At 50.8% G+C, this 14,376-nt stretch overlaps 1 protein-coding gene across 4 annotated transcripts in view; it reads left to right on the top strand.

Moving 5' to 3' along the window:
* The first annotated feature begins 664 nt into the window (after nucleotides 1-664).
* Nucleotides 665-14,376, top strand: part of H1-8 (H1.8 linker histone) — a 35,831-nt gene continuing 22,119 nt past the window's right edge. Inside the window, exon 1 of one of the 4 annotated variants that reach the window (XM_059879699.1) lies at nucleotides 665-1,268. In XM_059879699.1, the coding sequence (XP_059735682.1) occupies nucleotides 1,241-1,268 (28 nt within the window). In that variant the 5' untranslated portion in view covers nucleotides 665-1,240. 4 annotated transcript variants of the gene reach the window in all.

The raw sequence follows: 14,376 nt of genomic DNA, 5'->3' as shown, positions 1-14,376 counted from the left end.
ACTCAACCCCTGGCCCACCAGGGAAGTCCGTGTTATCTGGCTTCTAGGTCTCCCTTTGGCCGCACTTTCCTCTGTGCTGCCTTTCATTTCAGTCGCTCAGTCGTGTCCGACTCTTTGCGACCCCATGAACCACAGCACGCCAGGCCTCCCTGTCCATCACCAACTCCCGGAGTCCACCCAAACTCATGTCCATCAAGTCGGTTATGCCATCCAACCATCTCATCCTCTGTCCTCCCCTTCTTCTCCCGCCTTCAATCTTTCCCAGCATCAGGGACTCTTCCAATGAGTCAGCTCTTCGCATCAGGTGGCCAAAGTATTGGAGTTTCAGCTTCAACATCAGTCCTTCCAATGAACACCCAGGACTGAGCTCCTATAGGATGGGCTGGTTGGATCTTCTTGCAGTCCAAGGGACTCTCAAGAGTCTTCTCCAACACCACAGTTCAAAAGCATCAATTCTTCGGCACTCAGCTTTCTTTATAGTCCAACTCTCATACCCATACATGACTACTGGAAAAACCATAGCCTTGACTAGATGGACCTTTATTGACAAAGTAATGCCTTTATGCCAGGTTAACTGTTCCAAAGATGTAAGCATAGAAATCACCAGTTAATTCCAAGCTCAGCAAATCCTGCAGAAATAGGGCTTCTCTTCATCTGTTAGTCGTTTCCAGGTAGGGCTCTTATTGGCCAGGCCTGGGTCACATGATAGCTCCTAAGCCAATCACCAGGCTGGGATGGGCATTCATCCTCTGATTGGCCTGGCCCCCGGTCACCTGATTGCATTTGCCGCGCAAGGTAGCGTTGAAAGTCAAAGTCACTCAGTCACATCCAAGTCTTGGTGACCCCATGGACTGACTATACAGTTCAATGACGTCTCCAGGCCAGATTACTGGAGCGGGTAGCCTTTCCCTTCTCCAGTGGATCTTCCCAACCCAGGGATCGAACCCAGGTCTCCCGCACGGAGCATTCTTTACCAGCTGAGCCACGAGGGAAGCCCTACGTTAGTGTTAGCCCTACGTTAACCGAATGGTCTGAGGGTGGGGATAGGAAGGAGCTGAAAGGAAACTTCAGGAGGTGGTTACCAGAAGGAGGAGAGCCACAGGCAAGGGGCCCGGAACCAACAGCGATCCAGAAGAGGTGCGCTTCGTGTCTGTGATATCCGGCTAGTTCGCCCTCCATCCACAGCAGTGACGAGAGGATTCCCACGGCCGGCGGGTGTGGATCCCACCCTCCGTTTCAGATGCCGTGTGGGACCAGGCACAGTGGTGGTAGGCACAGTGGCATTGCAGCCAGTCTGCCCTGCGGTCAGCCCTGTCCCCTCCCTCCCACAGCCCACTTACTGTGAGGATTCAGCAGCCTCACACCCAGAGGAAAAAAGAAATTTCCCCTAAAACCAGAACATTCTCTGACTTTTTCCTGGTAGAGAGTAAACCCTACTTAACTTCCTCAATTTGCAGTTGATTTGACTGCCATTGGTGGGGAATCCGCCGTATATAAAGGCAGACAACTGCTGACTGAGTCTGGGGAGAGGGTGTTACCAACCTCATCTCCAGGCTCCAGGCAGCCAGGGTCCCTGGGCCAGGACGCCCTGGGGCCTCAGAGATGGACTGGAGGGAGCAAGTCTCTGGGCTGTGCCCTGGCCAGGGACAAGGCCACGGAGCTCTCTCAGCCCCTGATTTTTGCCTCTGGAAGGAGAGTGCAAAGAGTTTAGAACTGTAATCTGCAGAACTGTAAGTTCACACATAGAAGGACCCCGGTCAGTGTCCCAAGATGGCAAAAAAAAAAAAAAAAAAAAATTTGGCAAAACTTAAATTTCGTACAGCTCTCAGTAAAAACATCTCATGAGTACCCGAAGCAGCTCGTCCTCTCTCCAGCAGCCTGATCTTCACAATTACCATTTCCCTGTGAAAAGGCAACCCTCTAGAAGAATTTTTAGATCACGCAGCACATTTTAGAACTTCTTCCGTCCAAATGCAAAACTCTATCCTGGCACAGACCTGGAGCAGGGTTTCAGATGAAGCTCGTGGGAATGTTTGTATCCCTGAGTCTTTCTCAGTTCTTGGAAACGTGATCAAAATTGCTGCCCCCGTTGGCACCAGCTTCCACACTCCTCTTTGCCTCATCTCGGCTCCTGCTCTAGATGGTTCCTGCAGATGGTTTTCAGGCCTCCCTCCACTCAGCCGAGCTCCGCTCTGGCACTGGGACTGCTACAGCAGTGGGTGCTGAGCACCTACTGTGTGCCAGGTGTGGTGCTGGGCACAAGCGACATCACCAGGAACAAGACAGACACAGCCCTGCCCACTGCCCCTGCCTCCCAGAGCTCAAGGAGACAGGGAAGGCAGTGTTTAACCTCAGGCGCTGGAGGCTGCTGGCAGCCCGAGGAGGGGCCCCTAACATCCTAGGGTGTCATGGAGGGCTTTTCTGAGGACGTGATGTCTACACTGAGGCCAAAAGGATGAGTGAGAAACAGTTCTGATAAGGTGGTTGTTGTGTTGTTTTTGTTAGTCGCTAAGTCAAGTCTGACTCTTTTGTGACCCCATAAACTATACAGCCCGTCAGGCTCCTCTGTCCATGGGATTCTCCAGGCAAGAATACTGTAGTGGGTTGCCATTTCCTTCTCCAGGGGATCTTCCCACCCAAGGGATAGAATCTGCGTCTCCCACATTGGCAGGCGGGTTCTTCACTACTGAGCCACCAGGGAAGTCCCCTGGAGAAGGTAGATATAGATAAAAGAGGGCCTTGTAGGAAGAGTGTATCAGCTGCACTCACAACAACCTCCAAATCTCATGCTTCAAACAACACACCGTGTACTGTTGCTTGTGACTCTGTGAGTCAGCCAGGTGACCCAGACCAAGCTTGGTTGACCTCTGCTGGGTTCACTCGAGCATCTGTGGTCAGTTGGAGGGCTGGCCGGTTGGCCAGTGTGGGCTGGGCAACAGGGGAGACTGGGCCACGGGCCTCTCCATATCCAGCAGGCTTGCTCACCTGGGACTGGGACCAGACGTCCCTTCCCTCATACTGGGTTGGTCACAGCAAGTCCCAAGGTGAGCTCAGATTCCAGGCACGGGGGAGGAGCTGCAGACTTACACTGCAAATGGGCATGGATGTGGGCAGGGGTGAAAAACTGGCATTATTTTTACATCAGTCTAACACACACACAGGAAATCAAAGTGGAAAGCCCAGCTCTCAACACCTAACCAGTTTCAAGAGCCTCAGTGTGGTTGGACTCGGGTTTCGAGGGGGAAGGAGGCTTCATAAGCCAGACTGGAGAGGTCAGTGGAGAGGTCCTCATGGCAGTGGGGAGCCATGCAGGGTGCTAGGCAGGCAGTGGTATCTAGTTTCACTTTAGAACACCTTGCCTGCCTCAATCCAGACCTCTGGTAATGGAGAGTCCCCTGGAAAAATCCCAACAGTAAAACCACAGAGAGAAAGATGCAAGTCTGTCCTAGACCTGCCCCCTTAAAATCCTACACTCTCCTCAGAGGTAACCACTGCTGTTACCTTGGTGTAAATCCTTTCAGAACTTCTGCTGGGACTTCACTCACACTCACACCCTCACTCTCACACACACACACAGAAAGTTCTGCCTTCTCGGAAGTGGGGAACATATTCCACAGATCTTTCTGTTTCACTCATTTTCACTGCTGTGTAAGATTCCACCATGTGAACAGATCACAGTTTATTTGTCCAGTCTGCCCTTGGTGGGCATCTAGGTTGTTTTGCATTTTTGCCAAGATTGCACTGAGCACTCTTACGTATCACAGTGTAAGAAAGAAAGAGCGCTAAGTCGTGTCTGACTCTTGTGATCCTGTGAACTGTAAACTGCCCAGCTCCTCTGTCCATGGGATTCTCCAGGCAAGCAGACTGGAGTGGGTTGCTATTTCCTTCTCCAGGGGATCTTCCAGACCCAAGAATTGAACCCAGGCCTCCTGCATTGCAGGCAGATGCTTTACCGACTGAACTAGGGGGGAAGCACCATCAGTGTGAGTGACATGGGTAGATGTGGCCCAAATCCATCTTAGTCGTGATAGATGTTCCTCAGTTGCTTTTCTGTGTTGCTTCCCAGCGGCTATGTATTTCTTCACATCCTGGATGCTCAGTTTCGATGGACATTAAAAAATGTGTCATTCTGGAGACTTCCCTGGTGGTCCAGTTGTTAAGACTCCATGCTTCCAGTGCAGGGGGTGTGGGATCAATCCCTGTTTGGGAAACTAAGATCCTACTTGCCACATGGCATGGCCAAAAAAAAAAAACCCGTCATCCTACTGTATGTAAAATACCACCTCGTTCCTTGTTTTAATCCATCTCATCATTTTATTTTTATTATTTGTTGTTATTATTCATTTATTTTTGGCCACACCACATGGCATATGGGATCCTAGTTCCCCGACCAGGGATTGAACCTGCAGCCCCCAAAGTGGAAGCACGAAGTCCTAATCCCTGTGCTTCAGGGAAGTCTGCACCTCGTCATTTTAAATGGCTGCAGAGTATTCTACAGTAAGAGAGTAATTCTGCCAGGCCCTGAGTGATTCATCTGGAAGTTTTGTTTTGTTTTTTTTTCCTTTTCCAGATAACACAGTAATTATTTCTTTTCCAACAAATGCGCTCCTAGGAGAGGTGGAGTTGCTGCTCCAGGGAATACCTTTCCATAGTAGGCTGCACCCAAATACACCCTGGCAGAGACAGCAGGGCCTGGCTCCCGCATCCTTGCCAACACTTTGTCTTCAGTTTTTATCAGTTTGACGAGAAAAGGAGTAGCTCATCGTTGTTTCGATTTAAATTTTCCTGAGTGCCAAAGACGGCGAGGCTGTTTTCCTGTGTTTGTTTGCCTTTCTGGTGAATTCGTGTTCTTTGTCGCTTTCCCAGTGGATGTTGTCCTTATTTATAGAGACTTTTGTTGAGTAATTTAAACATCACTCTGTCCTCCCTTAGAAACTCTTTCTTACAACACAGAAGGAGGTCAGGACAGGCTGACCTGGGGGTGTCTGCTCCAGGTGAAGCCACTGGCCGGCCTCCACCTGCTGCTTCCTGAGACAGCGGAGGCCAGCTGAGGCCTGGGCACAGGGGTGGGCACCGGGGTGGGGGAGGTGAGGTGGGGTGGGGAGGGCCCTCACCTCCCGAGGGTACCTCCACTGGCCCAGGCGTGCCAGTTCCCCGTCTGCACCCCCAGGCTCTGCTGCACGGAGGCGCAGAGCGGACCAAGCATCTGAGCCCCCTTCCTTTCACCGTGGGCTGAGACCCAGAGAAGTCAGGCACACGGGCAAGGTCACACAGGAGCTGAGGCATGGTCGGTGCTCCGGGCGGGGCTGCAGGGCCCCCTCCCAGCCTCCTGCCCAATCAGCAGCTCCGCGCCTCCCGCCCAATCAGGGGCTAATTGGGGGGTATGTAAGGCGAGCAGGCGGGCTGGGGGCCTCACGCCAGGCGAGGGGGCTGCCCGTACCTTTCTGCCTGCAAAATGGCTCCCGGGAGCATCGCTTCCAGTGACACCTCTTCCTCTACCTCCTCTTCCTCTACCTCCTCGGCCTCCTCAGCCTCCGCAGAGGGGTCGTCCAGGCCGTTAGGGTCTGAAAAGCCAGGTGAGCTCATGGAGCGGCCCCCTCTGTCCGGGAGAGAGCCTGTTCCCTGGGGGTCCTGAACGCTTCCTTCCTGCCCTCTCCTCCCTCAGGCTGGCCCAAGACACCACACACCTCCCACCCCGCCAAGGGGCAGAAGAGCTGATGCCAGAGGTGGGGGGCTGGCAGGGAGGAGAGAGCAGGGGCCTCCCCAGCTGGAGTCCATTTGCTCTGGGCGAGGGGCTCTGCCCAGCTGGAGCTAATTGAAGGGCTCCAGCAATAGGCCGGCAAGCGCTTGAGGCGCGACTGGGCTTTGGCTGTAGGGCCGCATCCCAGCTTTCAACCAGCATACAGCGCCTCAGGATTCTCTGGGTATGGGGTCCCTTGAGGCACACAGACCCGCTTCATCCCTTCCAGGAGCTCCCAGGCTGGGAGGCAAGCCGCCTCCTGATAGATGCCACCTCCTGATAGATGCCCATTTGATAATGCTGGCACATGCTTGAGTGGCTGGGAGCCAGAGGGCTGTCGGAGCCCAGAGGAGTTGCCTGACCTGCTCTAGGTGGTCAGGGTAGGCTTCCCAGAGGAGGCAACTCCTGAAGGAGGGTGGGACAGGGGACGTGTTCAGAGTATTTGCGAAGACGTCTTTGGAGTCAGAATAGGTTCAAGTGCCTGGGAAGCACAGGGCAGAGCGGCTCAGTGCTGTTTGGGCCTTAAAGGGTGAGTGACAGCAGCTTGGATGGTCACGGCCGACCAGACCGAGAGGACAGCCTGGCTGGGGCCAGGGCCTGGAGGGGAGCGTGCTGGTGGAGGGCTTGGTTTTGGAGGCGGATGCTGTGCGTCTTCCCTCAGGCTGGGGCAGAGTTGGGAGAACAGCAGTGATGGGGGCAGGGGCTGATCGGATGAGCCTCCCCTCCCCGGGTCAGGTGTGAAGGCAATGGCCTCTGGGGGATGCGTGTGGAGAGGGTGAGAAAGTCTGCGCCCTGGGGATGGCGGCTGAGAAGCTTGTGGGGAGCAGGAGTGACCTCAGGGTTTCGGTTCCGGCCAGAGACTGAAGCCATGCAGTGGCAGGGAGAGTGTAGAATCCTGGCCACCAGACCCCCAGGGACCAGTGGCCAGTGATGAGGCCCTAGCTTGTGGCCTGTGTGGAAGTGAGTTTCCACATAGAGACGGAAAGTAGTGAAGCAAGTCCAGTGTTTATTAGGAGGAAAAAGAGTACATGTGGATGTAGACACATGGGTGGGCTGAGAGAGGGTCATGCCCTCGTGGTCTGAATCGCCTTTATGGGGCAATTCTCCTGGGTTTCCTTGGGCCAGGCGCCTTGCTTTGCCTGCTTGGGCGTCTGTATCTGGTACATCTCAGCCTCCTCCCACGTGTGTGTGCGCATCTCTAAGCCGAGATGGAGTCTGGCGCGGAGGCCTATGGGTAGCTGACATTACTTGCCATGGGGTGACACCCACTCTCTCTTTGACCTCCAAGGAGCCTTTCTATGCCTGTGTCGTCGGGGAGGCCTCCTTAACTTCGACAATGAGGAATATGTGATCTTTTATCTGGGCAGGATCCAGCCTCCCCCATCATGTGCTTTTATGGAGTTTCTGTCCATAAGGGAGAAATGGTTCAAGCCTGTTTCTATCTGTTCCTGCCTCGGGGTGGGGGGGGTGCTCAGGACATGCCCTGGGCACCTGTTTGGGTGTCTGGGTAGGTATGAGAGATGGGCACCACTGTTGGGGAGAGAAGCAGAGAGATAGGTTTGTAAGGACCCTGAGCTCTTCTTTTGGACACCTCAGTATACAGCAGGCATCGAGTAACTGCAGAATGAGGAGCTGAACAATTTGGAGGGTGGGGGGAGGACGGAGACTCGGGGATGGCTCCCTGGGACAGGGCGTGGTTTGGGGGAGACAGGGCAGCAGTTAGAGCTCTCACCCAGGGCCAGGCCCCTCTAGAAACCCTCTAACCCTGCAGCGGGAAGGGCTCAGACCACGCTAGGGCTCCTGCTGTAGGAGGCGGGGGCTGGGAAGGCTGAGGCTCTGAGAGTGAGACTCCAAGGTCTGACTGACCTCAGGTTCTGTGGACTAGCCGTCTCTGACCCCAAAATGAATATTCTCAGACACCGGGCTCCTCCTGGCCGGGAAACAACAGAGGTTGAATTTGATTAAGTCTCTTTACAAATGTTACTGAGGTCTAGAGTTTTTAGATGGTGTTTTGTCTTTTCCCTTTAAAATGTGGTTTTATATATATATATATATATATACACACATATATATATATATATATATATTAGCTACTTGATTCCTTTTCTTCAGCCTTTAGTTTTTACAGATTGGCTGGAAGTCAGCGTTTCTAATCACCGTGTTTAAATCAGGTTTCATATTTAAACCACTTTTATGTGGTTTATGGTGACTGACAGCCCCTCTCACCGGCTCCCTCCTCACCCCTATATCCTACTCTCGTTTGCAACTTTTTAAATATAACATCTTGCTGAGATCCCTCAGTAATTCACATAGCACACAAGTCACTCATTTACAGTGTACAGTGGCTTTTAGCACGTTCACAGTTGTCTATTTGTTTCCATAGTCAATTTTCATCTCCTCTAGACGAAAACCTATACCTGTTAGCAGTCAGTCCCCTTCACCACCCACCTCCCAGCCCCTGGCAACCGCTTCTCTACTATCTAGCTCTGATTCGCCCATTCCTGGCATTTCCCATGAACTAAATCATACAGTTGGGCTTCCCAGATGGTGCTACAGGTAAAGAACCCGCCTGCCAACGTAGGAGACACGGGTTCAATCCCTGGGTCGAGAAGATCCCCTGGAGGAGGGCATGGCAACCCACTCCAGTATCCTTGCCTGGAGAATCCCCATGGACAGAGGAGCCTGGTGGGCTACGGTCCATGGGGTCGCAGAGAGTCGAACATGAAGTGTGTAGCTTGTAGTCTCTCCCTAGGGCTGTTGTGAGCCCCTGCGTGATTTTGGCTGTAAAAGAGGGCTTGTTATGGCTCTGGGGAGACTTGGGAAGTCCAAAGCAACGAATTACTTCTTTTTAAAAGGAACTTACAGATGTCCATAGCCTTTTCAGGTCAGGTGGGGAAGGCTTCAACCCATCGTGTGAAAGTATCAACCAACCCCAGACCATACTTATATCTTGATCGTGGGGGCGTTTGGGTGAAATCTAACTGCCAATCGTCCCCTGGATATGTCACTCGGCACTGAATTGGCCTGAGTAGCAGAGGGGGTATTGAATGGGTCTGGGCATTGTCATGGGGCTTCCCTGGTGGCTCAGACAGTCAAGAATCTGCCTGTAATTGCAGGAAACCAGCTTGGCCCCTGGGTTGGGAAGATCCCTTTAAGATTATGATGGGCACATAAGTCACAGGCCAATGTTGGTTGCTTTACTGTTCTTTTAAGCCCCTTCCCTGAAAAAGCCTTTTGCATCACATCCCATAGTACGTCCCTCCCGTAGGGGATGGCATCATGTCAACTCTTAGTTTCCATTGTGGGGCCTCCAGGACTAGAAGCTAACCCTACTCTTCACACTAACCTGCGCTTCCTCTCTCTTAGCTCCATTTCTCAGCATTTCTTGTTCCTGTGGGGAGTACTGGGGAAGACCAGGGAGTTCAGGGGGGCCAATCACTAGGACCATAACTTAGGCTCTTGCACGCAAGCTGTGTGTTTTGCAATTCAATCAGCTTGGGCTTCCCTGGCACAGATGGTGAAGAATCCACCTGCAATGCAGGAGACCTGGGTTCGATCCCTGAGTTGGGAAGATCCCCTGGAGAAGGAAATGGCAACCCACTCCAGTATTCTTGCCTGGAGAATCCCATGGACAGAGGAGCCGGGCAGGCTACAGTCCATGGGGTTGTGAAAGAGTCAGACAGGACTGAGCAACTAACACTTCCACTTTTTTTCCCACTGGTTCACAGAAGATCCCTCCCTCTGATGGGCACTACTGTGGATTACTGCTCCTTGGATCACGAGCTCCTTTGCTTCTAAAAGAGCCAGGATAAAATCCTTACATTTTGTGGGGGGGATTTGTCTCCCAGGGTGGGTCATATTCTGGGATTATGTCCCTGATGTACCTGCCTGATCAGTTTGGTGGTACGGATTGGTGGCCAGTAGGCCATCTGCATGTTCCCTGGCCTTGCTCAGTATACACTCCTTTTCATCCGGGGTACCACAGTGGGCCAGAATAACCGTGATGGCCTGCCAGGTGAGACAGAATGACAACCTCCGCCTGATAAATTCAAACCTGCACACCTCTCCTTACAGATTCACCATGAAAACTGCCACGGGGGTCAGGACCTGAGGACCTAGAGGTGGGAATATTCCCAGAGAGGATTTTTGGACATAGAATAAGGTGAAAGTACTTATTCCTTGAGCTGAGTTGAAAACAAGATTTTGAAAGTAAATGCAGATTAAAGACCCAGAAACTCACAAGATCTGTGGTCAAGAGCAGGGTTCTAGGACAACTTTGTTCTCTTTGGGGAGAGAGAAGCCAGATCCAGTCTTGCATCAGCCTACTCTTAATAAAATTCATCTTCCTGATTAAATTTAACCCAAGCTCAGAAAGTCCTGAGCACAAACGCACACTTTTCCCAGTGTTCCTTGTCCCAAACCTTCTGCAACTTTCTGGAGCCGTGTTGTCCTGTCCCTTATTCTTTGCATTCAGAAATCACCAGCTGTAGGACAGAAGTCACCTTTTTCCTTTTAAGAAGATATATTTCCATTCCTCATACCTTCTTGTCTGCAAACACACATCCTCTCCTTAAGCCACCATGAACTGTCTTTCACGTTAGCAGCCCCTGATTGGAACATCCCATAACCTCTAGAAACATGTGTCTTCCCAAAGCACAATTTCTGTCCTTAATGTGGTGCAAGACGTGTGTCCCGTAAACCCAAATGTGTTTAGTTTCCCTCTCCCAAGATGACAAAAGCAGGTAAACGTAGACCTGTCTAGCAATGAATGTTCCAATGTTTCATGTTATTTGAACTGACCTGGATACTTAGTTTCTTTTCAAGGTGCCAAAATTTGGAGGAACTATTCTAGATGGAGGGCTCCCCTGGTGGCTCAGTGGTAAAGAATCCACCTGCCAATGCAGGAGACCCAGGTTCTATCCTTGGGTCAGAAGATCCCCTGGAGAAGGAAATGGTAACCCACTCCAGTATTCTTGCCTGGGAAATCCCATGGACAGAGGAGCCTGGGAGGATACACTCCATGGGGTTGCAGAGAGGCGGACGTGACTGAGTGAGTAAACAGCATTCTTGACGGACATCTCCAAAGCATAACGATTCCTATAGCGTTTACCAAAAAGCTCTTTTCACAGTTATATTTGCGTAAAAGTTTAATCGTATCAGGTTATTCTCTGATGATGGATTTTATAACAGAAACAATGTGTACTTCCTGACTTTCAGTAACCCTGGGTACAGTAAAAGTGTCATACTGATAACTCTAAAGACAGGTCTGTATTAAACCCACAAGCTGAAGCCAGATAAGTTCATTTCTACAGAACCGGGGATCTCACAGTTTTCCTGCTGGAATTTAAAAAGGTCTCTTTTCTTCCTCAGTTTGGGATAGATCAGGTAATTCTTGGAGCCCAGGCAGAAGAGTTACGTTGCAAAGGCAGACGAGAGAGACACAAGCCCCTCTTCTTTTTCTTTTTTGTTCTTTAAAATTCCCCCCGAATAACCCAAGGATGGCGTCTCAGGCAGTGTGGGCTGTGTTTGTATTTCGAGGCTTAAATTCTCCACCGTGTCTTGGCAGAGACTTGCAGGAGCTGCCGGACAGACGAAACTACATACAACAAAGACGTCAGTGACAAAAGCTCATAAAGACACAGATAAGACTTCAGGATGAACGGGGTGGGAGTGTAGTGCGTGAGGATCAAGGGAGAGGTAAACGTAGGAGAGACAGAAAAAACCGAGAAAGAGGAAGAGACGGAGAAATTGCCATTTCCACCCGCCCTGCAGGTGTCTGTCCAGACACCAACCTGTGCGCCTCCAGAAAGGGCCAGTGAAGGAGGGGGCACCCTGTCCACTGCTCACGGGGTGAGCAAGCCCGGAAACCAGCCTGGGGTCCGTCATCTTTGGGACTCTCACGCGTGTGTACACAAGTGTGTGGAAATCTGCTGCTTGGGCCCGTTCCCAAGGGGACTTCTCTTGGCGGCAGGGAAACAAAGGTGTGGATATTGGGGGTGATTGGACTTCGAGCCCCGGGCTGAGGTTTGCATGTCTATCACTCATGAGATAAACCTCCCATCGGGAGAGCCTCTGCACTTCCGCTTGTCACCCGTCAGGTGAGCCCTTGGCCAGAGGGGGCAGGTCTCACAAGCTGGGAGAAGCGATGTTGTAGCTGCCCGATGTCCACTCTCTCGGAAGGATAAGATGAGGAGAGGACACAGGGGAGGGGAAAGCATTGCCCAGATGAGGATCCTGAGACCCCCGGGGCCAGGAAGGCAGACTTACCACCTGCGGTGACACTGAAACGAGATTCAGGTGCGCGCGGGTCACGGGGAGGCTTCATTCCATGGTCTTGGACGTGCCCAGATCCTCTCCTGGGAAGTGGGCAACTGTCCATAACTATCCCAGATAGTATGCTACCGACCATGGTTCTTGGCCTCCTAAAACAAGAGAAATCGATCAGAAATTCAGGCAATGATTTATTGCAGTTCCTGCTACAGAAGGAGGAATGAAAACAAGTAACAGGTTCCCTCATTCACTCGCTGAGGTGGGGGCTAATTTGTTCCTCATATGGGGCGAGGGTAGGGATGTGTTCAGGGGTCAGGCCAAAGAACCACCTAGGTGGTCTGTCCATCCCTTTAGAGGTGTGGAGTGCGGGGGGCATGCGCAGCACCCTGCTTTTGCTCACAGCTCATCAGAAGTAGCGGTCGAGTTTTGGGGTTTTTTTGTATCTTCTTGTCCATAATTTGCCTCCACTGCTTCTGTGGTGGCACAGACAGTAAAGAATTAGCCTTCAGTGCAGGAGGCCTGGGTTCAATCCCTGGGTCGGGAAGATCCCCTGGAGGAGGAAATGGTAACCCACTCCAGTATTCTTGTCTGGGAAATCCCACAGACAGAGGAGCCTGGCGGGCCATAGTCCACGGGTTGCAGAGAGGCGGGCACGACTGAGCAACTGTCACGCACACCGTGCGTGTGGTTGTTTGCAGTCCCTTGTAGTCTCTCTGTCCTGTTGCTGGAGAAGATGTTTGTCCAGGTGCCAGCCCTGCAACAAGCAGTCCCAGGTCGCAGCCGGTCTCAAAGCTGTCACCCCAGGCCAGGCCCCTCCTGAAAGCCTCTCCCTCTGCAGCTGGGAGGGCTCGGACCTCCTTAGGGCCCCCTCCCCACGGTTGGAGATGGGGGATGGGACGCAGCTGAGGCCCTGAGATCCTGGCTGACCTGAGACTCCACTGACTTGCAGGCTCTGGTTCCAAAATGAATATTCTCAGACACTGGGTTCTTCCTAGCCAGGAGGCAATAGAGGGTCAATTTGATAAGGTCTGTACAATTTTTGCTGACATCTCGAGTTTTCGGGTAGAGTTTTTTCCGACTTTATTTTGTAAAAATTCATATTTCAGTATAGTTGATTTGCAGTGTATTAATTTCAGGTGTACAGTATACATACATCTATTCTTTAGATTCTTTTTCCGTATAGGTGACTTCAGAGGACTGAGTAGAATTCCCTGTGCTTTGCCGCAGGTCCTGATTAGTCATCTGCTTTATATATAATAGTGTGGATATGTCAGTCCCAGTCTCCCGGTTGATCCCTTTCCCCTTTCTCCCCTGGTAACCAGAGGTTTGCTTTCCACATCTGTGACTCTATTTCTGTTTTATGAGTAAGTTCATTTCTACCATTTTGTATATTCCACATAAAACCAGTATCATATGCTTTTTGTCTTTCTCTGACTGACTTCACTCGGTAAGAAAAAGCTCTAAATCCATCCATGTTGCTGCACACGTCATTATTTTGTTCTTTTTTAGGGCTAATAGTCCATTGTATATATGTACCACATCTTTACCCACTTCTCTGTTGATGAATATTTTGATTGCTTTCATGTCTTGGCTATTGTAAATAGTACTGCAGTGAATAATGGGGTGCATGTATCTTTTTGAATTATGTTTTTCTCTGAGTACATGCCCGGGAGTGGGATTGCTGTATCATCCAGTAATTCTATATTTAGTTTTTTAAGGAACCTTCATACTGTTCTCTCCCACAGTGACTGAACCAATCTACATTCCCACCGGCAGTGTAGGAGGGTCTCCTTTACTCCACACCCTTGCCAGCATTTATTTTTTGTAGACTTTTTGATGATGGCCATCCTGACTGGTGTGCGGTGATTGTTCTGACTTGCCTTTCTCTAATAATTAGTGATGTTCAGCATTTTTTCATGTGCTTTTTGGCCGTCTGTATGTCTTCTTTGGAGAAATGTCTATGTAGATCATCTGCCCATTTTTTGATTGAGTTTTTAATATTGAGCTGGATGAGCTGTTTGTATATTTTGGAGATTAATCCCTTGTCAGTTGCTTTGTTTGTAAATATTTTCTCACAGTTTGTGGCTTGCCTTTTCGTATAGTGGGGTTTGTTTTTTTTTTTTTTTTGCTATGCAAAACTTTGAAGTTTAATTAGATCCCATTAGTTATTTTTTTAAACTTTTTGTTGAAGTGCAGTTGATTTACATTGCTCTGTTAGTTTCCAGCGTACAGCAAAGTGAGTTATACATGAGCATACGTCGTTGTTGTCGAGCCGCTAAGTCGTGTCTGACTCTCTGTGACTCCATGGATTGTAGCCCACCAGGCTGCTCTGCCCTTGAAATTTCCCAGGCAAGAATACTGGAGTG

This window comes from Bos taurus, chromosome 22 (assembly GCF_002263795.3).
Source record: "Bos taurus isolate L1 Dominette 01449 registration number 42190680 breed Hereford chromosome 22, ARS-UCD2.0, whole genome shotgun sequence".
In the NCBI taxonomy this organism is placed as follows: domain Eukaryota; kingdom Metazoa; phylum Chordata; class Mammalia; order Artiodactyla; family Bovidae; genus Bos; species Bos taurus.
Note: the sequence above shows the minus strand (reverse complement) of the source record. Positions and strands in the feature narration are given on the sequence as shown.